Source organism: Aythya marila (assembly GCF_965140915.1).
Source record: "Aythya marila genome assembly, chromosome: 1".
In the NCBI taxonomy this organism is placed as follows: domain Eukaryota; kingdom Metazoa; phylum Chordata; class Aves; order Anseriformes; family Anatidae; genus Aythya; species Aythya marila.
In genome coordinates, this window is record NC_139042.1 from 79,892,507 (window position 1) to 79,916,366 (window position 23,860).

At 38.5% G+C, this 23,860-nt stretch overlaps 1 protein-coding gene across 1 annotated transcript in view; it reads right to left on the reverse strand.

Moving 5' to 3' along the window:
- Nucleotides 1–1,538: 1,538 nt before the first annotated feature.
- Nucleotides 1,539–23,860, reverse strand: part of CTPS2 (CTP synthase 2) — a 71,243-nt gene continuing 48,921 nt past the window's right edge. Inside the window, exons 14-19 of the mRNA XM_082772931.1 lie at nt 20,968–21,064; nt 19,952–20,007; nt 18,139–18,235; nt 14,649–14,793; nt 6,684–6,794; nt 1,539–5,121 (exon numbers count right to left, since the gene is read on the reverse strand). Of these exons, the coding sequence (XP_082629057.1) occupies nt 6,725–6,794; nt 14,649–14,793; nt 18,139–18,235; nt 19,952–20,007; nt 20,968–21,064 (465 nt within the window). The 3' untranslated portion in view covers nt 1,539–5,121; nt 6,684–6,724. The remainder of the gene's footprint in view (nt 5,122–6,683; nt 6,795–14,648; nt 14,794–18,138; nt 18,236–19,951; nt 20,008–20,967; nt 21,065–23,860) is intronic.

The window sequence follows — 23,860 nt, forward strand, 5'->3', positions numbered from 1 at the left end:
CACAATGCTGGCTCACGTTCAGCAGGCTGTCGACCAGCACCCCCATGTCCTTTTCTGATGGACAAATTACCAGTGACTCTTCCCCAAGCCTATACTGCTGTTTTACTAAAATTTAGGTAAACATCCGCAGCCTTTCCCTCTTCTACTAAGCAGGTCATCTTGTCATAGAAGATCAGGTTAGTCAGGAAGTCAGGAAGGACTTACCTTTCATAAACCCATACTGGCTGCATCTGATCACTCAACTGCCCCATAGACAAGTCCTTAATTCATTTCATTTTAGCCCTTAATTAATTTTATTTTAAACAAGTCTTTAATTTATTTAATCCTGTCAGTTTATGGTGGTCAATAATTCAGGTATAGAAGAATGCTTGAAAAATCCAGACAGTACTGACACCCCAATCTGGTGAGAAATATCTGAGACACTAAATTAATTGCTACAGAAAATATAATGGCTGCTAATTGGAAAGATGTATGAAATCCTTTAACATAGCAGTGACCATGTCAACACTGTGTACAAAGTGAACTGGCAAGAGAAAGACCTCACGTGGAAGCTATCAGAGCTTGCCACTACTGATTTGCTATGGTACCAGAGAGAAACCAAGCACCACGTGGGATGAAATGCTGAGACACATAAGTATAACAGGACTTTTACATAGATGATCAAGTTAAGAAGCCGCCTCCAGTTTATGTGCAAGGATCAGGTGTTAGTCAGTCCTACGTATTGTAAGGATTGTATTGTTTGTTTTCTCCTCTGTCACACTGCAGTGAGCTTCCCCAGGATACTGGAGGAGGCCAAGTGCTCTCACAGAGCATAGTGTTATTCTGATTCCTTCCTTGATCTCCCCTTTACTCCCTTTGTCAGCAAATTTCAGCCACCTCATGTGTAACACACACGGTTACATACACTGTTACAAACTGAAGTTGAGGGAAATGAGCCTGAGCCAGTCCCACATCGGTTTCTACAGCCCCCGTTCATTTCCATGGTGACCTGGCTTCACTGTCAGCCGTAGCCCGGCTGACTCAGAAGTCCTGTGTGCTGTAATTACACTCCCTACTGTCATCAAGACGCACACAGTTTGGGGAGAACATTTCATTTGCTTTGCTATGGTAACTAACATTGCTTCCATGAGGAGGTTAGCTCAGACTGTTAACTTGTCTGGCGCTTTGACACTAAATTCTTCCTTAACCCCCTCCACATCCTTTTGGGCAGCAAGGCCGTGCCCTTGCGGTCATTACCAATCTGCCTCTTCTCTGCCAAAAACTTCCTTTGGCTTGGGGCTGCAATTCCTGTTTGCAGAAGCTCTCGTGGAGAATGCGTCCTCTACTTTCAAGCTGTTGTTCAAAACCCCCAATATTTTCCTGACAAGGCAGGGCTCAGATGCCTGCAGAGAAATTTTAGGAGAACCATGCCTGAGTTATATCCTATATTTGAGTAGAATTTCCTCTGTTTCAGTTCCTGCTCATTGCCTCATCTTCTGTCACTGGGCACTACTGAGAAGTCTTCCTCCACCTTCATTCCCTTCACATCAGGGAAGGGAACATCACATTATACTTTGATAAGATCCCCCTTTAAGCCTTCGCTTCTCCACGCTAATGACGTCAGCTCTCTTAGCCTCTCATATCACAGACGCTCCATCTCAATTGCCCTTCACTGGACTCATTCCAGCATGTCCATAAAGGTTTAGCTGAATGGATACAATCGTCACCACTGCAGTTGGACTCAGAACAGACTACTGTCCCTGCTCTAATTCATTTACTGTTACAAATACAGACCTTGGGCCTGGGCAACAGTCAATGAGTCAGAGGATAGAAAATCTAGATTTCAGAGCTTGATGTTCTCCAAGCATGTATTAAAGAAGAGTTTACACCAGTGGTACCTGGTCTAGACAGTTTAGTACATTAAGTCACCTGCTCAACAGCCTGTCAGGACAAGATCACAGAGAGCATGGAAGCAAACCGGGCTCCCACAGTCAATGTATCTCTCTTCTATATCTCTTCCATTATATACCATATGGAGATTATATACTATATATGGACATTATGGAATGATAAATCCAGAGCAAACTGCTTTATTTCATTGTTACCCCTTACAAGAATCCAAATTTCATTATTCACATGCAAATAAAAACCATACAAGCAACCTCACTTTGATAAAACTTGGTGTGCACTTCCATACTAGCAGGCTTTCTTGTCCTGTCAGTGCTAACAAAATACTGCTCTCTGCTATATATGTAACACCAGGAAATGAATGTATTTCCACTGGAGATCCTTACCGGAACAGGATGAGAGGTCTGAAAATACATAAAAAGCATACTTCATGAACATTTGGTTTCAAAGGGATAAATATCCAACTTTCTAATTTTGCCTTCTGCCCGTGCTTAACAATTATTTCTTCACACTTACAATTGTGTGTAAAACTTTTGGCTTTTCACATTCTCTTCTCTCTTAAGCTAGTGAAGCTTAGCAATAGGCTGCTCATGACAACAATACTCCTTTTCCTAGAATGCTTGAGGTTGAAATGGACCTCTAGAAGTTGTCTGGTCCAACTCCCCTTCCAGAGCAGGGAAACCCAGAGCAGGCTGCCCAGACTCATCTCCAGGTGGTTTTTGAAGATCTCCAAGGAGGAGACTCCATGACCTCTCTGGGCATCCCGTGCCAGTGCTCCATCAGCCAACACAGCACAGAAGTGCTGCCTGGTGTTGACAGAGAGGCCCCTGTGCTCCAGTTCCTGCCCACTGCCTTTTGTCCCGGCACTGGGGCACCACCCAAAAGAGCCTGGTTCCATCTTCTTTGTACCTTCCCTTCAGGTATTTTTGTATACTTTGCCAAGTTCCCCCGAGTCTTCTCTTCCGTAGGCTGAACAGTCCCAGCTTTCTCAGCCTTTCCTCACATGAGAGGCGCTCCACTCCCTTATTCATCTTCATGGTCTTTCACTGGACTCTCTCCAGTATGCTCATGTTTCCTCTTGTACTGGGAAGCCCATTACTGGACATACTACTCCAAGTGTGGCTTTAACAGCACTGAGTAGAGAAGAGAGAAAATCTTCAATCTGAAGGCAACACTCTTCCTAATGTAGCCCAGAATTGGCTGGAAAAGGCCTGTTTGCCTTCTTCAGTTTTGGAAATAGCATGTGCTGCCTCTATCAGCTCAAGTGGGAGATAGACACATCACTGCCACAGGACATCTATCTCCAGGACAGAGTCTTTTGTGCAGCATAGTTAGCAGGAAGAGGTTTGGGAAGGGCACTGGAAGATTAAGGTGCTGTTTCCAGCTCCATTCCATGTTGTGTTTCTTTTTCTCCCTCATTTTTTGGGCGGATAAATCACAACTTCTCTGTAACACAGCTATAAAAAAAACAACTTTAGCAGTTTCCTAGGACATTTAACTCCTACTGTTTCATCTTGATGAACCAGGAACATACACATCAGACAGATGTGGCCACATCACAGACAATACAACTGGAAATGACAGACTGAAAAATTCCCTCTCTGACACCACAGCTCACAACTGGCACCAAGATTCTTTAAGACAGCATCTAAACACTTCTGAATAATACCATTAAATATATTTGAAAATACATTTGAACATTACAGATGGAGTTAGGAAATGATTTGATTTTCACAAACCAGTAGCCAGTCTCTCTCATTGGGAAAGACATAAAGTGATACCAGTTCTGACAATACCTGCTATTTGTAAGGCACATATTTGCAAAACACTTTAAAACAACCACTTCCATAGGAACACTTTTTATTTCATTACCATTAAAGCTTCTTTAGTGAAGAGAGATATTGTTTGAGTAACCTGAGATTTTATAAAGCAATACAAAGCTCTCAAACTTACTGTTTTACAAAACTGTAAAAGAGACATGGTGCTTTTTGTTTTTGTACAGATATTTACCTTTTGATCTACTAAAAAAAAAAGCCACTTTGCCCAAAATCATAGTGAAACAAAACTAACAATTAAAATGCTTTATAGGAAGGGGTGCCTCAAGCATTTGGGGCCTATCAATTACATAGCTTAGGTCCATCTCCTCTGATGCCACTGTGCTAATGGGATCCAGCCATCTCACCTTCCCTTTCTGTCTCAGTGATTCAGGCTATTGTCCTGGCTTTGCAAGAGTAGCCTGCAGGTGTCACACAATGAAGTAACTTGTGATTTCTAAATTTAAATACACTGTTTTGTCCTACTGCAAGTGAGTCCCATCACCATGGTGTGGTCACCGGATGAGGGAAAACAAGGGTGAACTTTAATTCAGTGTTATATTCAATTGTTGAAATTAAATGAGTGTCATACAACTGGATCCCAGATTATGCTCCACGTTTATGACTGGTTCTTCTACAACTTTTGTGCAAGCATACAGCTTGCATTTTAAAGTATGAGTGCATTTACTTTCTCTCTTACAAAATATGAATACAAAAACGCCTTCTAATATCACTTCTGTAACTTGGTAGGTTCAATATTATCAGACTTTCAGGGGAAACAGAGCAAACAAACTTGAATTTTTGTCAAATGGAATTACATATAAAAGCCAAGAGAAAAGACATGCATATCCAACATCAATTATTATAATCACAAACAGCTGAAATACAAAAACAATTTCTCATTTGTACATATTGAACAGCAAAAAAAAAAAAAAAAAAAAGAGGAAAGAAAAATATATATACACATACATACAACAAGCTTAACAGGGAAACAAACCCAAAACCTTTCTCTACTGCTCATGGACAACTGCCCCTTAAATTTTTCATGTATTCCCTCCTCATTGACAAAGACAAATGTATTTCATCTTACTGTTCTAAGGTGAAATGAAAACAATCAAGCCTTCCTTCAAAGCAAGAATAACTGTGAACTGGTGAAATAATGCATATTCACCTGAGATCATTCTGAAATATAGAACAAGATCAATAATGATTAACAGCCAAGGTGCACAACCATTTACGTCATCTTTAAAGAGAAACAGCATTTATACAAACAGATTTTGCTAAAGGACAGAAGAACTGTTTTCTGTAAGGAGAATAATTGAAAATAGTATGTGAGGAGATACTGTATTCTTGTAGTAAGGAGCACAAGCAGCTTACTCTTCCACTTTGTTCTATTCAGTATTGCCCCATTTCCAACTTTCTGTAACATAAAAAGAGGGAGGGGAAGGAAGAACAAAAGGAAAAAAAATAATTATTAAACACATTTCTTCTGTAACTCAGTTTACCTTATCCTTATGCCAGTTTCTTTCAACTCCAAAGTAGTTGCATGGTAAACACTACAGGTATTCTATCATTTGTTTAGATCTGGAATTCCTTCTGGAGTAATTCTGTTGAATACAGTTGGTATTCACCAGTGACATGTCTGTGACTACTGGCTACTGCGCTTGAAAGCATCACATAAGAACATTCATCCAAGCACTGAAAAAGTCACAACTGCTATGGTAAACAGACAATTGTCATTCATAAGTCCTATTGAGAAAAAGCAAGATCAGAGCTAAAGGGCCTGTCCTGCACTATATGACAGTCTGAAGAAACAGAGCCATAGCAATGTTTGGAGGTAGGAAGGATCTGGGCAAGAGTGAAAAGAAACATTATGTCTACTTGTTTTTTTGGTCATTCTTGGACATGCATCAGTACTGCACCTGCATGCACCAGATCATGCAATCATTCAACATTCTATTCTCCTTTCTCACGATTTAGGGATGTAGTATCATCTTTAATACGTGATGCATGAGAGAGAAGAATAAATAAATGTCACAGAAGAAACCCATGTTGTGGCTAAGGAGAAAACTCCAATTTCTAGCATCTCAACAGTATTTTAATCATCAGGTGGAAATGCATCATTCATATACAGCCTCAATCACTAGCTTAGTGATTAAGCACAGCTGCTTAGTAACTACACGATGTGACTGGAATAAAATCAGAGCAGGGAAAAGTTGTATCCTGCTTACAGAAGTGCTCAGAAATACTAAGAAGCGTGAATGTACATATGGATAAGAGTTCCTTGCCAGATAAAACTCTGATGAACATGTGTTGAGAAAAGTGAGACTGAGATTCAGACCCAGATTCTGCAGTGGTCCCAGACTCTGCAGAGGTCAGGTGGCTCACAGGAAATATGATCTCCAGACTGAAACGGAATCTCACCTACCAGCAATGTTAGGCTACCATCTTTACAGGCAAAAAAAAACAACCAGCCCTATAAGAAACATCACTGTGGCAAACAAAGACACAATTTTACAAAACTTGTTTGTGTATTAATCACTATGCAGATTGACTCCAAGTATTTATCTTGGAATGTATTTCATATTCACTTGTAATTTTATTTTATGCATTGTTATATTAAGGCAAAATAAAAAGTTGTATCAACATGGTGTACTCAAAGTGATCCAAACTTGCAAACTGAAGTAACAGAACACACGATATTTGAACGTGCTTTCATTGTATCTTGTAACACTAACACAACTTGATTTTGTACAGCATCCTACATATAAGCTGTACCCAAAACACTTAGCAGACTTTAATAATGTAATTGCTGAGTTAAGCAGCAGAAAAGGAGAATAATTAACTGCTGCAGGCAAGGAAGAAAACATAAGCTCTCAGACGGGATTTGAAACAAAGGGGAGAATCAAGGTAACTTTGTCTCCTGTTTTAAGTCAAGAACAAATAAATGTCATAAAGCAGTATCAAAACAATTCAGTTTACCTCAATAGCATTGTCCATTTCTGTGTTCTCATACAACCATTTCAGCTTGTTTCTGAATTACGAAACTCTTTCTCTGGAGAGCTGTCATCACTGAGGTCACTGTAGCTGTCACTGTTAAAAGCAATACACAGTTAGAAAATATGAACAGCAATACATGTTTTACTTCAAGCCCTCCAACCCAGATGATGAGTATGATAAACACTTTCCTCAAATGCAACCCATTTCCAGAAAACTATATTAACCTACTGCTCAATTTTTGTATTTTAGAATATATAATATTCTATTTCTCTATAGAAATGGGCTTCTGCGAGAAAGTTTGGAGTCTAAGAACTGATGTTCTAGAGTCTAAGAGACAATGTTCCACCATAAAAAAAATATATATATATGTTCTATTTGTGGTTTGTTTGTTTGTTTGGATACTGTATATTCATTCTATAGTTTGCTAGTGCCATACACATGCAATCATAATCAACAGCATGGAGCATAACAGGTATTCAGCGTAAGACTAGAAGGAATTTCTTTTTTATGGTAAAGAAAATGACCAAAGACGACGACTTTATTTACTCAGAAAGCTTATATTTATATTTAAATTATGATTCTTGCTTTTCCAGTAAGAACATCAATCATTTCCATTCCACCACGCATTATCCTGACACTTTTTCCTGAGGTTTTACCCCCTTCTGTTATTTCCTGAGAGAAATAGACTGTTTTTCACAGAACAAGCTGCCATGCAAATGATCATTTTATAAGTGGCTAGAACAAGGAAACAGTGAAGGACGGAAATCACCACAGTGACTGAAAGAAAGAAGTACCCACAAACCACAAATTCTTAGTTAGCTGGACAGGGCCTTGTGGTATCTACCCAGTGATGTCTATCAGGTCTCCAGGTTTATCTTAACTGTGAGTGCACACACTGCACCTCTTCAGAAAAACCTCCAGACTCAACCTCCTCCTCACCAAGCTCCACCTCTACAGTCTGTTTTCCAGATATCTGAGTTTCCCAAGATTAGAAGCCAGCAAAGGGAGTCTGGGGAACTGACAAGTATATGTGAACAGCAATAATGCTGGTCAGTTCTGCAACACTTCGGAGAGCAGTGTATGGTTAACAGAACACAGGTAGGGATGTCAGACCTCGTTTGCGTGGGTGCCAGACTTGGGTATCACCTCTACTCCAGCCATCACATACCTATCTTGTTACATCTTACTCTTAATCACCAAGCCAACAGGACCTCAGTCACGTAACACTCCCTGCCTCTGGGCATGAGCTCCCATTGGGTCATCAAGCACAAAACCAACCCGTGACCCACCTAGACACGGCCTTATCAGTTGACCTGCAGTGACTGTAGTGTTTCAAGGGGAACTATGTAACCCCACAGCTGGAGATCTTTGATCCAGACTCTAATGTGGAATAGTGAACAAACTGCACTCAGTCATACTCATGCTCGTTACTAAGCACTGTTTTCTAGACCGAATTTCACCTCCTCCACTTTGCAAAAACATGAGTAAAGATTAAATAAAAACATAGCCATTTTAATAGAGTGAGAGGGGAGGAGAAGAACCAACAGCCATCTCTTTAATTTCTACCTCTGACTGTTCAGGGAGCCTCCCACAACAACACCAAACCACTGTAGTAACTTCTGTACAAGACAGGGTAGATATTCTGACTGTTCTAACAACTATTAAGACTTTGCCTACAGTATTATGCCCTTTCTTTGCATGTTGTTGATGTGGATCTTGTAAAGACTGTGCCACATCAGGCTAACTAGAAATGCTCAATTCAATTATTTTTCCAGCTGCCGAACAATTACACAGTTCAAGTGAGGAAAGTGTTGTTAACAGTATGATCAAGCATGCCAGATGCACACACACACAAACACAACATCACTGACACTGTACTTACTTCTTTCTGAAAGTACCCGTGGAAACATGGAATAAAAATTCAGTATTATTAAAACAGTTTTACATTTTCACATCACAGCAAAATAGCAAAAATTGTCCATAGAACACAAAGCAAAATTACTGATTGCAGAGAGCTGTGCAGTCCCACGATAACTCTGGTTTAAGCCCAAAACCTTCAGAGAACCGAGTGCTCTCTGCATTACATGTTTTTATTGTCTTTGCTGCCTAGTGGCAGCACAAAAATATAACCCAGATCTTCCTATACCCTTATAAGGCCCTCAGGCATCTAAGTAAAAATACTCAGGGACCAATGAAGTGAATGGAGAGCTGCTTATCTTCATCTCTTGAAGAGAGTTAGGCATTTATCTCCACCAAACATTCTCATCATCAGCCCTCCCCCCCTCAGTGATGCAGGTTTTGGAGCCAGTTACCCATAGGAGCTGTCACACATTGCTGGATGCTTCAGTCACTTCCTTGACTTATCAACCCCAACTTTTCAATCCGTTTTCTGCTTGTAGAAGCTGAGGGTGGCTAGCAGCTTGACTAGCTACTAGCCCAGAGGCTAAACCACTGACTTGGCAGATGACAACTTTGTTCCTGTTCCCACACTGCACAGTCAGTACAAGGTTTGAATCCACTTCCCAGAAAAGGGCTCTTGTCACTACTTTTTTTGACTGTTTTGCAGTAGCACCCCACTGTCTTTCCTAATTTAGAATGGTTGTGCTGGATGTAAGTCAATTTTATTTCTAACAGGCAGGCCACAGTGGCAAGAAAGAGAGGGGAAATACCGAGGTAATAGTCAACCCTTGGGCTTCATACACAGGTAATTGTCAGTCTCACAGTTTTATCTGTTTGAATTGTTTCTCTAAGCATCCCCAGAAGCTGTGGCATCATGTTAACAAGATGAAATTAGGCTCCCAGAAGACCTGAACTCCTTCAAGAGCTAAGCTACAAACAGGCACACATGAATCTTGGTATATCTGGGCCCGGGTGCTATCGCCTCAAACCAACAGTGATGTGAAGTTCCTAACATTTCCTATGATATGAACTATATTCAACTGACAAACAATGTGAAGAAAAACTCCAGGTGGTATTAACCACAAAATAGCCATTACCTCTCAGGTAAATAAATGTCTTCTTCCTTCCAAACAACACTGAGTTGCTACACAGATATTAAACATAAAAATGAAATGGATATTTTGTGCTCACATCTACTACTATTTCATATGCTGTATAAATCTTAATTAAATGTGCTGGCTATGAAAGTGTGTATGTGTGGTGATGGGAAATAAATCATATAAGCCTGGCTTTTCCTTTATGAAATTCTTTTTCACAGTGAATCCTCAAATGAAAAAATATGCTTATAACTTCCTTCAGCAACTTTTCTCTCAGTTTTTGCAAAAATTAATAAACATCTTGGCCAAGATATACATCTTGTTTGTAACCACTCTTACAATACTAGATTCATATAACAAAAAGGAGATAGTGAGCAACTCCGTGGCCACCACAGCAGTTCTAGTCCTTTTTTTCCCCCCCATGAGGTCTGCAGTATAAAGATAAGGCCAAGAAGAATAAGGGAAAAAAAAAAAAAAAAAAAAAAAAAGAACAAAAGAACAAAACACGGAGTTCATAGTGTCACTACCTCTGGTCAATCTTCAAGACAGTCTACTGAGGTTACAGAGATGAAGAATTTTGGTCACTTTGATCCTTACCTAATCTAACCATAGCTAACAGAAATACAGTACCCAGCTGGTATTTCACTTTGCAGTGAACTGCAAAAGTAGTTGCAGTGACTGCCACTGGAGCCTCTCCTCTTGCCTCCTCTGGGGATTGTGGCACTGCTTCCTGCTGGTGAAAATACAACCCCTACCAGTACAGCTGCCACCCCTGGCTTCTGAATTGTCTTTTTTTTTTTTTTTTTTTAAGTGAAACAGTCCCTCTCCTGCTACTCTCTGACTAGTCTTCAAGCCACACGATTTCCTTCACTTTCCTCTGCAGTGCCAGGCTTTTGCTAATAGAAGAAATATAACACTGTGCCAGATGGCCAGATGTGTTATCGTTTGGGACAAGTAGGACAGTTCCTTTCATCCTATTTGTCCTGCTAACTTATGCTGCTAAGGATATCACACATTCTAGTTTATGAAGTATTAAGTGACACATTCTTAGTTATTCTACTGAAAAGTGTAACTCACAAAATCTTTCTTGATCACTTTTCACCTTCAAAAAAATGAATTCCGTTACAGCTACTTGTAATTCTTCAACAGTGCTTCTTTGATAACATCCTTTAGCCTTTAAAACTATCAATATGACACATCATATACCACTGTCAGTTCTAAAGAGGTCCAACCCTTTCAATGCTATATGCCATACTCTAATTTTGGAGCAACTCTGAGAGGTCCTTTTGCAATTCCATAAGTCATTCCCTCTTCCCACCTGCAGAGTAGGTGGACCCAAGTACTTAACAGGGGACATCAGGGATAGCCTTACCAATATCTTCGTTGTCACTCACACACCAGAAAAAGTCACACAGGCTTTTTCCCGTTCTGTTTACATGTGCTTGCCCAAACCTCCCTACAGAACTAGTGTCAGTGCAGTGAGCACCACATGGACAAACCTATCTTCTAAGGTTTTTGGTTTGTTTGATTTTTTTTTTTCTTTATGGATTACTTTCTATCCTTTGACCACTTTTGGTCTTTGTCCCTGAATATGACTTATGGGACACCTTTTATTAATAACCTGCCCAGAACTTAACAGATTACTCTTACTAAATGGTGCTGCATTGGTTTCTTCCCTTAGCATGTTCACAAATGATTTGGAGAAATTTATGTTGGCAACAGTCTTATTTGCCAATACTTTCTCACTTAGGAACATCTCATTTACTACATACCCTCCCCTTTTACTAAACATTTGTGTTTAAATTATTTACCTTTACCCAGTTGCCCTCCTCCTTCAGAGAATCATAGCATTTAATTATTTACAGCTTAAGTTTCTAAATTCTCTGGATCTGTTTATACTATTTCTTTGTTCGGAATAGTGCTTTCAGCTCTCCCTTATTTGAAACTATTTGCAATGATCATTAATGTGCTATAGCCTAATTTTGCTGGCCATTAATAAAGATGTTGGCTTCAGGGAAAGAAGAAAAAATGCCCACTGCAGCATGGCTTTGTTGTCCATTAGTGGTTTTGCATTCCATAGGATAGTGCCCAAAGATAAAACAGCTCTCGTTACTTTTTCCAAGTGAAATTCCGTAAGACTCTTTAAAAAACAACATTACATCTGAAGTTTCCCTCTTCCTCCATTAGTTTTGTATTAAAATATTTTGGTTTATTTTAAAGAAGAGCTCTGTATTTGAGGGATTTGTATACTTTTTGAGAGTTCCTTGTGGTTCTGGTCTTCTCTGTCCTTTGAAATGAATCACGTAAACAGCCATACATCTACCTTTGCTCTGTGTGAAACGGTGACTTCAGTACTTCCATGTAAAGATTTGGAAAAGATCATGATATAAAAACATTCACCAGGAACTGAAGCGAATGATCATTAGGCACTTACATCTTTAAGCACTGGAAGTCACAAAGGCAACTTAGATGCTCAAGTACCACTTTACCAATTTGGGTAACTAAGTAATATCTCACCACTGAGATACTTTGATCCATAGTTCTTGACTACCTCCAAGCATCAAAGTTCCTAGGAACTAAATTTATCCCAGACGAGGCAATCCTTTCTCAAATATGTAGGCTTATACCTGCGTGTAAGCATTTTCAGGGCATTTACCAGAGCAAGCCTCACAAAAAGAACTCTAAGTGAAGCTTTATTTGCTTTAATTTATTTAGGACACTCTCCTAAGAAGTGTGATGCATCTTTAAATCAACTGTTTGCTTAGCTTAGAAGCTAGGGCTTCTGTCCATGTGTCAGATATTCTAAAATTGTGTCCTAATTATGGGGCTGTTAAACATTCTAACGTAATGATTTCCTGTTAAGAATCTCATGCTGAAATATGCATTTCCCTTTGTCTCAGGGCTGCAACATTAACTTTACTTTTATTTATTTTTTTGGTTGGTTGGTTGATCTTTTTAATATAGTTTAGGTAATATTTTTCTCAACTTGCTGGCCTCCACAAATTCTTTTTCAGGTTACATCTTTGCTGCAGTCAACAGCATGACTACAACTCACGTAGGCAGTACAGGGTGAGGTGTACAGAAAATCCTCTTCTCAAATTTGTTTCAAACAGTCTTGTTACTGCATGTCTTAGCTTCATTGTTCAATGACATCATTACCATTCTGGGGTTTAAAGGTTTAAACTGGAAATCCTTTCCACTCAGCAGGTGGATAGGTTAATATGAGTGGTTGTGGTGTAATATAAATGCTCCTATTTTAGCCTCAGAATCTTTTGCTTTTCCTATGCTGTTTCTCTCTAGGTGGGGACAGAGGGGCCTGTTTCCTGTGTAACAAAGTAAATGCTAAGATCTATTTTCTTGTATGTTTGATTGATTGTTTTATTTTCTTTTATATATAAAGTTTTGGGGTTTGAACTTGTCTTTGCTAAATATTAAAGTGTTGGCTGGAGTTTTTAGTATGAACAGGAAGGGAAAAGTTGTGTATAAACTTACTTGAATTAATATATGTTCAATAGAAGTTAAGTGCAGCACATTCAGTAATTGCTGCAACCTCAGGGCAAGGTTAGAAAACATTCACTACATTGCCAAGGGATTTCAATCGAAATTAGTAGGACACATGCAGACTATTTATTCAAAGCAAGTTCTTCTTTCTCTCAGAGAGATGAATAGGTATATTCATGGGAGGAAGTGGGAAGAGAAGGATATCAGGAGCTGGGAAACACAACCAGCTGTGAGGCAGAAAGCACTCACAAGAGGAAACGCCTGAAGATCATTGTGCTGAAAACTACCATATTACCAATTTCCCCTTTAGGGAAAGGTAACAGGTTAAGGTAACATGAATTTTTTGGTTAAGGATACTTTGATCACACTGTACTTCGCAGATCAGAAAAATTATCTCTGTATGTACGCAACTGCAGAATGGCCAGAATAAGCGAAGACAAACTGCATTTATGAAAGACAGGTGATATCCGTAAGGAGAGAAGTAACAAAATGGATTGTTCTGGTCTGGCTTGGCTCCATTCCTACTAAAACCTCAGTAAAATTTCTAAAATTTCTACTTTTCTCATAAGAAAAGGAGCTCTATTTAAGAATAAAAAGCAATGCTCAAGGAAAACAAAACTACTAAGTTCAATGCCTTGTTTATAGGAAAAGCCAGCAAGCCAGGGTTGGATCTGTTCCGTGTTACTGTTTAATGATTCTAAAAGTTTTTTATTCCTTTTTGTTATTATACCCTAGGATTTCCTTTGACACCTTTATTAACATGAAATTTATTAACAAAATTGTAACTTTTATTAATATAATTCAAATAAACAAAAATGAGCTAACACTGATTGAAAAGTATTGCTACACTCCACAAACACACTAAAAACTATGTCCAAGGCAACTGAGATGCCTGAAGAAAACATAAAACAACCAGTATGGCTGAACCACAGTTTTAATCTAGATCCAAACTTTTCCATAAGTTTAAAGATATTAAAGCTGTTTTGTTTCAGGTCTCTTTCTACTAGACAGTATTAATTATTTGGCTACTGCAAAATAGAACCAGGGTTTTCAGTTTTGTTATTGTGGCCATTAAAATACTGTTGGATAAGAATGCTTCATTGCTTGATCCTCTAGCAAATCTATGAATGATAGTCTTACAGGGAAAGAGAAGTTAACACAGTAGGCTAGAAACTTAGGTTTATTAATGGTTTTTGTTTGTTTGTTTTACTTCCTTCTGATTACAATGTACAAATTTGACTGTAGCTCTAATGGTCTCTGAAAATGAGGAAATCAAAGAATATGCTCACTGGTTATAGATACTTTTATACCAGGGTTTATGCTAGGCTTGCACAGAACAAATATATTAATATATGAAGAACTCCTTTTCTGGACTTCCGAAAAGCTGGACAGGATAATCCCTCCAACAAAGTGACTGTGAAACTCCAAGCAGGTAAGAAGGAAAGATTACCTTGGAGACAGTTTACAACCACGTTGCAGGTATGCATTGAGTGTTCCAGTTGCTGCAAGTAACAGTCCAAGGTATGGAGGTGAAGGTTTCATAGGTCTTGAGGAAAACTCTGGGTGGAACTGAACTCCCACAAAATATGGGTGGTCTACAAGACAGATGTCAAAGAAAATTAGAAGATGTAGGAAGAGAATAATAGAATTGTTAGAACAAAAGTTTATTCAAGATTTCACACAGCAGTCTAGAAACCAGATCAGCATGTGTGAATTTAAGGGTGGGACAGTGGTAACCTCAACTTTATTCCATGGAAAGCAACTGACAACAGTGGCAGCCGGTTAATAAAGCAAATTAATGAAAAATCATCCTGTGATTCAACTTAACTGTGCACAATGATGTAACTAAAAGATGAATAATAAATCTGTACAGACATGTAAGGAGAAAAACGCTGCATAGGCAACCCTAATTTTACCTATTTCATGTTATTTTTCATAATGTTTTGGTATCCAACATTTATTTACATTTAAGCACGCATACATATTCAGAACATGCACTTACACATACCTGAAGGGAAAACAGAATTTCCTGAAAGACGAGGCATTGCCTTACAGCAACTATTTACACACACTGAGATGAATATGAAAGCAATATACACAGAAAATAGGGAAAAACAAGCTTCAGATAACTGGGCCTGCAAGAGGTCTGCTGGGCTGTTAAGTCTAGTCTCCTGTTATTGAATGCAGTGACATCACAGTCTCACATACAAATGGTCAAAGCTCTCCCATAACGTCCACTGGGATTTTTTTGCTCCCACTGGAAAGTTCTTCTGATAGTCCCTCATTTTGCTTAGAAAATATTTCCTAATTAACAGGCCACGCTTTTTACAGCCAAATTATGTCCATTTCTTATGGTACCCTTCTTTCCTGCAGTTTATCCTGGGTGATGAAGGATGACAGTAACATCATTCAACACCATTTATTGCACTAATCAAGATGTGCTGGTTTGTCTTCTCTTAAATCTTTATCTTTCTATTTCTCCAGTCATAGCACCTTGTTACAGCTGCTTCTGTATCCCTCCTGTCTTCTTTGGAAAAATAAGGATAGAACATTATTTTCATGCTCTTCCATGCTGTGCACCTGTTCCTTCTTTGAATAAGAGTTGAAAGAAGCTAACATTAACCAATTCTTGTATCAGAACACTGGATGAAATTAACCACAGACCCCTTCTGGTTTGACAATTTCCAAAACAATCCCAAACATTCAAGGAATTTCTCTGCAGTACAGAATAAGGCATAACAAGAAAGCAGGGGTTTTCTTCTTTGAAGATAAACAATATAAACAAGTATACTGCTCTTCCCTCTGCTGCTATGTCTTAAAAAAGAACCTGGGATCCTAAAATTATCCCATAACTTCTTTCTCTCTACTATGCAATTTAGTTCTTTAAAGCGGTAAAACAAGACAATGACAAAGTATCGTATATTTCCTGTGGGGATATTTTGCTAACAGTTTTGCCTGAGCTATCTGGTATAACGTTATTTCTGTGCTTCCTCCCTATGATGATTGTTTTTCTTCTTTAGTAATCAGAGTCTCCTAGCAGCCCATTGTGAAATAATTCCAGGTTATACTGCTGCTTTTATTCTTTTCACAGTAACATGCAATTTAAAAATCCTGCCTGATTTATTTCATGATGCTCTCTATAGAAGTTGTTTCATGCAGGACAGACAAAATAGCCTCCCAACCAGTCACCAACATGCACAACAGGAACAAACATGCATCTACCAGGAACAAACTAAATAAAGAATACCATGACAATTAGTAGTTTATGTATTTTTTGCTCTCATTTTACTCTCTATGGTGCAGCTGCTTGAAACTATAAGGAGATGTCTACATTCAAACCCTTATTCAAAATCACAAGACCGTTCTTCAATATACCTTGGAGTACGAAATGAATTCTCACATCATGTCAGAAATAGCACTGTATATAGAATGATAACGTGTTCTCATGATATGTTTCTGTGCATGGAGTTTATCTAAACCAATGGTAATTTTTGGCCATTTAAGAAAAGGAAAAAAAAAATCTTGTAAGGTAGCCAACATATTCAGGTGCCTGGTACTCATCCTGCCAACAGTGACTTAAAAGCAAGGAGTTACTCAAGGGTTCAAGCAAAACCAAAACGACTATTTCTAACAGCTGCTCTGTATAAATTTTCAATAAAAACATGCACTGTAGCTCCTTTTTGTCTTGGAATGCTTTAGAAAATACATCAAGCTTTACTTGCTAAAGTAGTCCAATGCTACCAGATTTCTACAGAATCAAACTCTCATTTATCTGAGTAGCTTCTATGAAAGAAAGGAATTTGCTTTCTATATGATATTCATACTTGTGTTTTTTTTCCCTATGATTATAAACAAGGGGTAATCGGACACAAACTGACTGAGTTTGGAAGATACCCTGGGAGGTCTCTAGTCCCAACTCCTGCTCAAAGCAGGTTCAACTTCAGAATTAAATCAGGTTGCTGACAACTTTGCCTAGTCAAGTTTTAAAGGTCTCTATCTGCAAGAATGCAGATGGCACAGTTTTACAGTGATGTTTTATACTTTGGTTATATAGCTTGTATGCATATTTCATAAACTCAAGCAAACTCAGTATATATGAGTTACTGAAACCTGACTGAGAAGATCCAAAGGTGCTTAGGGCCAACATCATTGCAAAGCTGGCTTATACCTTTAAAAGGTCAAGGTGACCGTGAGAAGTACCTGATGACTAGAAAAAGAGAGTCACCATGCCCATCTTCAACAAAGACAAGAAGGATCTAGGGATCTAGAGGCCAGTCAGCCTAAATTTGGTTTATGGCAAGAATGCGAAATAAAGCCATTTTCAGACCCACAAAGGACAGTAAAGGAACTATGAATAATCAGTCTTCAGATCAGGGGAGAGCAGTAGCTTTCCTTAATTCTGACTTTAGCAAGGCTTTTACAGTTTCCTAGCACCCAAGTTGGGAGCTATGGATGGAATGGGTAGACTACAAAATGCGTTAAAAATGTCTAGACTGGGTTCAAAGAATAGTGGTGAGTGGTTTGAAGTCCAACCAATAACCAACTTGGAGACAGTCAAAACTTGACTGGATATGGCTCTTGGAAACCTGATCTGTATTTGAGGGTAGCCCTGTATTGAACAGAGGGTTGAACTAGACAGACTCCCAAATCATGTTATAATTCCACATAGCCACTGAGCTAGAACTATGACCTTTTGGAAAAGGAGTAAGTGTCTCCCTGATAATCTGATACATGCACAGTCCTTGAGAAGTATAAGACACTGGCTGATAAAATCCTCTGAATCTTCACCTATTGTAATACACAAGTGGAGTCAACAGTACTCCCTAATATGATCCTGGCTGTTTTGACAGCTATGTGTTGGTCTACGTGCCATTTAGCTACCTATAGTTTACATAGTTTGAATAGATGCAGAAAGTACTACAGACAAGTGAGACACTTACTCTCCAATTCAATAATTTCCATTCTGTTCCCTTCTGTATCATGGCCAACAAATTTCAAACCTTTCTCTTCAAAGCTGTGAGTCAGTTCGGGGTTCACCTGAAATATTGAAAATTATAATAATAAAATTGTGGTTCTATTTTTTTTATTATTATTTAACAATATGTACTAGTTAATTGTAGCGCTTTTAGTACGTATAAAGGAATGAAAATAATTGGGAAAAGAATTAGGGATTTTTGCTTTCTTGTTTTGACAACTCTCTGGTAGAAGTATTCAGAAATGGGCACGCTCATTTTATATTAGATGAATCAGTAATTTAAAACCTTAACAATAAATACATACAGAAGATTAAAGCCAGGGTCCCTCTTGCTTGCTGTCCTCCTGATGAAGAGCTTGCATTCCTCATTTTTGAAATGGTCCATCATAGCAGGGGGGAAGATTGACTTCCTCTTTGCATACCACAATTCAGCAGTCTCTGACATGAGCTGTGGTTCAAAATCCCTCAAACAGGAGCTCTGGAGTAAGCTGTTTCATTTCCTTGCTGATGATCTAACCACTCCATTAATATTCAGACTTTGAGCACTACCATCACATTCTCCTCCCAGCTTTTTAAGGAAACTTAACGCTGACTCAATCAATTTGTAACATGCATACATTTGATACTTCAGGCTACTCTAGAGATGCTTATGGATTCAGGTGCCTTCTGAACCATCCCAGAGATGGTGTCCAGCTAGTGCCTGTCTACTTGGATGATAGAATTTTGAACACACAGAGACACCTTTGCTCAGATATTCTCAAACAGAAGTGTGCTCCTATAGCAGAGGTGTGGACCTATATCAAAGGTAATATATCATAGAATCATTAAGGTTGGAAAAGACCTCCAGGATCATGTAACCCAACCATTCCCCTGGATGACTACTAAGAAGCAAATGATCTGAATTAGCCTCCGAGTTGTGAATGCCTGAAGTCTGCTTACATTTAGACCGTGGAAGAATGTGGACTTCCTAAGCATAATCTAAGCCTAGGCAGACCAAGAACAATCTCCTTAAGGATTATAGACCTGTACCTTTCAAATACTTCACAGGAAGTCAAGTCAGTAGCTAACATCACTCTCAAAAAGTTTTACTAAGACAGTAGACTGCTCTGCTCCCCTCTGTTGAATGCTTGCAAGAACACCTCTACAATACTGTGTCCAGTTTCAGGCCCCTCAGTACAAGACAGCCATTGACAAAATATTGCAAATCCAGAAGAGGTCCACCAGGATGGTCAGAGGGCTGGAGCACATACAACACAGGAGAAGAGACTGAAGGAGCTTGGTTTGTTCAGCCTGGAGAAGTGAAGGTGAAGTATGGATCTGGTTGTTGTTATACTATCTAATGGGATAGTATAAGGAAGATGGAGAGACACTCTGCTCAGAAGTTCTCAGCAGAAGAGTGAGAGATAGATGACAAAGTGCCCAAGGGAATCTCCTATTAGACATACTGGAAGAATGGTTCAAACTAAGTGTTTAAGCATTAGAACAAATTGTCCAAAGATATTGTGAAACATCCCTCTCCAGAGAAATTCAAGAGAAAATGGGACAAAACCTTGAGAATCCTGATCTAATTTTAAAGCTGACTCAGCTCCAGGCATGTATGTGAACAAAATAAAGAGGTTCCTTCCAACCTAAATGTCTCTACCTTACCATTAGTAAACCTTGTTTTAAGTTTACTTAAGAAATCTCTCATTGGCTTTAAAGCAAATCATGCCTACAAAGAGAAACATGATTTGCTTAAGATTTAAGTTTTGAGCACAAAATGTATGAGCAGAGCTTACCTCATATCGATGCCTGTGTCGCTCCTCTACAAACGTTTCATCGCCGTAAAGTTTCCCTGAATACACAAAAAAAAAGCAATTAACACTGATGTGTTACTTTAATAGCTGTTACAAATATGGCTTGTAATTTAAACCTTACTTTTTTCACATGGAAAACACATAATACTATTCGTCTCATTCCAGCTTTCTGTTTTTCTGAGTGATGACTAATTTCTTTGAATTTACAGTTACCTGAGTTTATTCAGGTTTCATACTCAACTTTCCTCAAACACAAGTAGCTTAGACTTTAGAGTGTGAACACCACGAGTAAACTAATTTACACTGTAATACACAAATTAATAATAATGAAGAGAAAAAAAAAAGAATGAAAAAGCAACATAAAATCCCTGCAGGTTTTACAACACTTGTATGCAAAATGTGCATGCAGTGAAGGAAGCTCTGCAGCCTTTTATTAACATCTGTTCCATTTTAATAGATTGTGCCTGGCAGCTGCCATACCTCCAGTGACAAACTGAATGTTGTTTTTCTCTCTGTTTTCCTGATCTCTTTACCCAAATGATTCTCGCAGCCCTCTGAGCCTAATCTGGAATGCTCTACATTGAAAACCAACAAGGAGTAAGTTTAAGATATTTAGTAAACTGGCATTTAATCATCTCTATCACAGCCATGGCCTGAACTCCACTTTAATTTATTCTAGCATCATTTGGAATACCGTCTCACTTAGGAGGTTTGGACAAGAACTGGACTGTCAAAAAGATCTCCAAAAATTTGTAGAGCAATAATACTGGAATTTTGCAAAAAGCAGCATATGACTTAATTCTAAGGAGACACTTTTTCAAAAACAGTAGTGCCACTCAAGGTGTAAAGCTCAAGGTGTATGAGCTCAAGGAAGCTGCCACCCAACTGCTTGCTTGAGGCTGTAGTCCTTTAACAAAATGTACTTTGGTATTCTTGCTTTGCCATGTTACAGAGTTCCTATCCAAAAGGCAAGTGATAAGAGCAAAAATATAACTTACTTAAAATAGAATTTTGTGTTTTGAAAACAGTCCTCCTCTTCCCCAGTCTCATGGTTCCACCCATATCTCCAGGATTGTGTTCTGGCATGTCAATGACCTTTAGAGAAAAATGGTTTAAACATTGTTTTGTCCAACAAAGAAAAAAAAAAAAATGCAACAATCACATAAAAGACTGCATAGATTTATAAATTGTAACATCATCGAGTTTTCTTCCAAGAATTTCCAATTAGAATTTCTCTTTGGTTTTCCTAATGCTTTATTCTCAGTATTACTGTACACTAGGCCCTTTCTTATATTTTTCCTTATACTGTTAATTATATACAATGTTCTTTCTTACACTAAGAGACAGAAACAGCTGTCTTGGTAAGACAGTGGAAGTTCTCTTTTTTTCCATTTTTTTTTTTTTGAGAAGGGGAGGACACAGGGAAGCAGAATGAACAGAAGACAGAACTTGTAACAAGTCTTTAACATTGTTAAAGCAGGGTACTAAAAGAGATGAGTTCTACATGTGTGCTATTTCAGATTATATGCATAATTAATTTATGACAGGGAGAAAACTGATGAAACTTCCCTCCTAAATCACTTTTACAAAAATGTTACTTTTTCAGTGGTGCCAGGACAAGAGCACTGGGCACAAACTGGAGCCCAGGAGGCTCCCCCTGAGCACCAGGCAGCACTTCTGTGCTGTGCGGGTGAGGAGCCCTGGCACAGGCTGCCCAGAGAGGCTGTGGGGTCTCCTCCTTGGGGAACTCCAAAAGCCACCTGGAGATGGGCCTGGGCAGCCTGCTCTGGGTGTCCCTGCTTGGGCAGGGCTTGGAGCAGGTGAGCCCAGAGGGGCCCAACAGCCTCAGCCATGCTGTGATTCTGTTTCTCAGATGGCCTAAGCATCCACAGAATACTGGGTTGCCTCACATGGAGAACATGCTACTTAACATTTAAAAAAGAGGATATACAGTGGTTTTGTGGACTGAAGCAGATGGGTCAAATGGCTGCTTCATGGGTTAAACGAAATCCCAAAACAATGGAATTCAGTGGATGTGAGGAAGGACAGCTTAAGGGAAGGATGGTGTTTAATTTTACTCAATCTGAATAATCCTGATGAGTCTCACAGTTGTGTTTACAGGAAGTCTGTCTCACAGAGGTAAAACCATTCAGAATAGTAGAAATGAGCTGAAACTATGACCTACATGCCTGTATTTGCATATACATACTCAGTAAGAAATATGATTGACAAGGAAAGGTTCTAAAAATACAAAGATTCACACATCTGGGTAATCTGGAAGTGGATTTTTATTAACCTTAATTTGCCCTCTGGGAGTAATGAAAACAATTTCTGCTGATACACTTCATAAAGTGAAGTTATTCAATTTACAAGGGATGGTGGAAAGTGCTTAGCCTTTGGCCTTGTGCCAATGCATTTCAGCTGCGCAATTATCTCTGTATAACCTTATACCTTCGAAATGTTATTTATAAACTATATACTCATTATAAAATGTCATGAGCAGAAGTTGTGATCAAACCAGTAGGGTATTACATATCCTCTAATTACCTCCCAAAAACCCAAAGGTGGACTGTGCAGCTTAAAAAAAACACACCTCAAAGAATAAACTCAAAAAATACTCAAAATAAAATCATTCATTAAATCCATGCTACTTTAAAAATGACAAGACTGTCTTATTTCCTTCCATTTACTTTCACTTCTTTTCTGTAATAGTAGATATAAAAAAAAATAAATAAAATAAAATAAAATAAACACACAGCACAAGACAACAGAAGCAGTTAGAGTGCTTACAATAAACTGTGTATATATGTCAAATACTCTGGCCCTCTGAAACCACACACAAGTTTTCCAGGAGATTTTATTTACTTGCTTATACCCACACTACAGATAATTTTAAAGTTGTACTCCTGATTCCCATCAAATGGAGATGAAATGGTCCCAAGCAGCTACCAAATATTTTCAATCACATGCTTCTCTTCAAGTCACAAAAACATGAAAAATCCACTTCAGTGGCTGTTTCATGAGCATTTGCAGTTGACAAGAAAAACGATAAGGTTTAAAAAAAAAAAAGGAGGCTAAAGTGAAGACTTGACATTCCTTCATTCTCAAAAATATATCAAGCACCTAACTACTGCCCCCTAACCTCACCTTCAGATTCTTCATCCTAAAAATTTGAGTCTGAATGTCTTGATCTAAATTTGTTAACTGAATCATGGTAATATTGAGGTCATCCCACGCCCCCCAGAGAAATTTATATTTCACTGTTTTCTTGCCTTTCATTATTTGCTGAACTAAGATCTTCTATCAAAATATTCTGAGAACAATACCATGAACAGAACTATGGGGATACGATATGGGAGATGGTAACTTCTTGAAAGACATTGCTCAACTCAAACTGCTTAATTAAAACACTGGTTCCAAATTAAGTGGACCTGCCTATGCAGGCCGTAGAAAATTTCACTGATTTACTATGTTTAAATGTGTTCTTCAGGAAGACTCAAAACCATCAGTTGTCAAATGTATGCTTCATGTATCTGTGGTCAGGGTCACATAATCAGAAGAGGATACAACCTTAAAATGTGCATTAATGTCTGCTAAGTCTTAACTGAGATGTATTTTAAGAAATATTGCATTATACAACTGTTCAATCTTGTTTCTATCAGTGGCAGATTTTGTACCAATGTAAAAGCCCTATCGAGTTTCAACATCAAGCAACTTACTGCGTGTGTTCATGTTTTGTTACTGATATGTTGCATTATAAACCAGCTCTCAATCTTCTCCAAGATTTCTAGGTTTATCATAGTAAGAAAAAAGGCTTCTGATATTAGTTTTTGTAGTCGGGTGAGGAAAGAAGCTACTTTTGAATTAGTAACGCAGGGCTACTCTGACTCT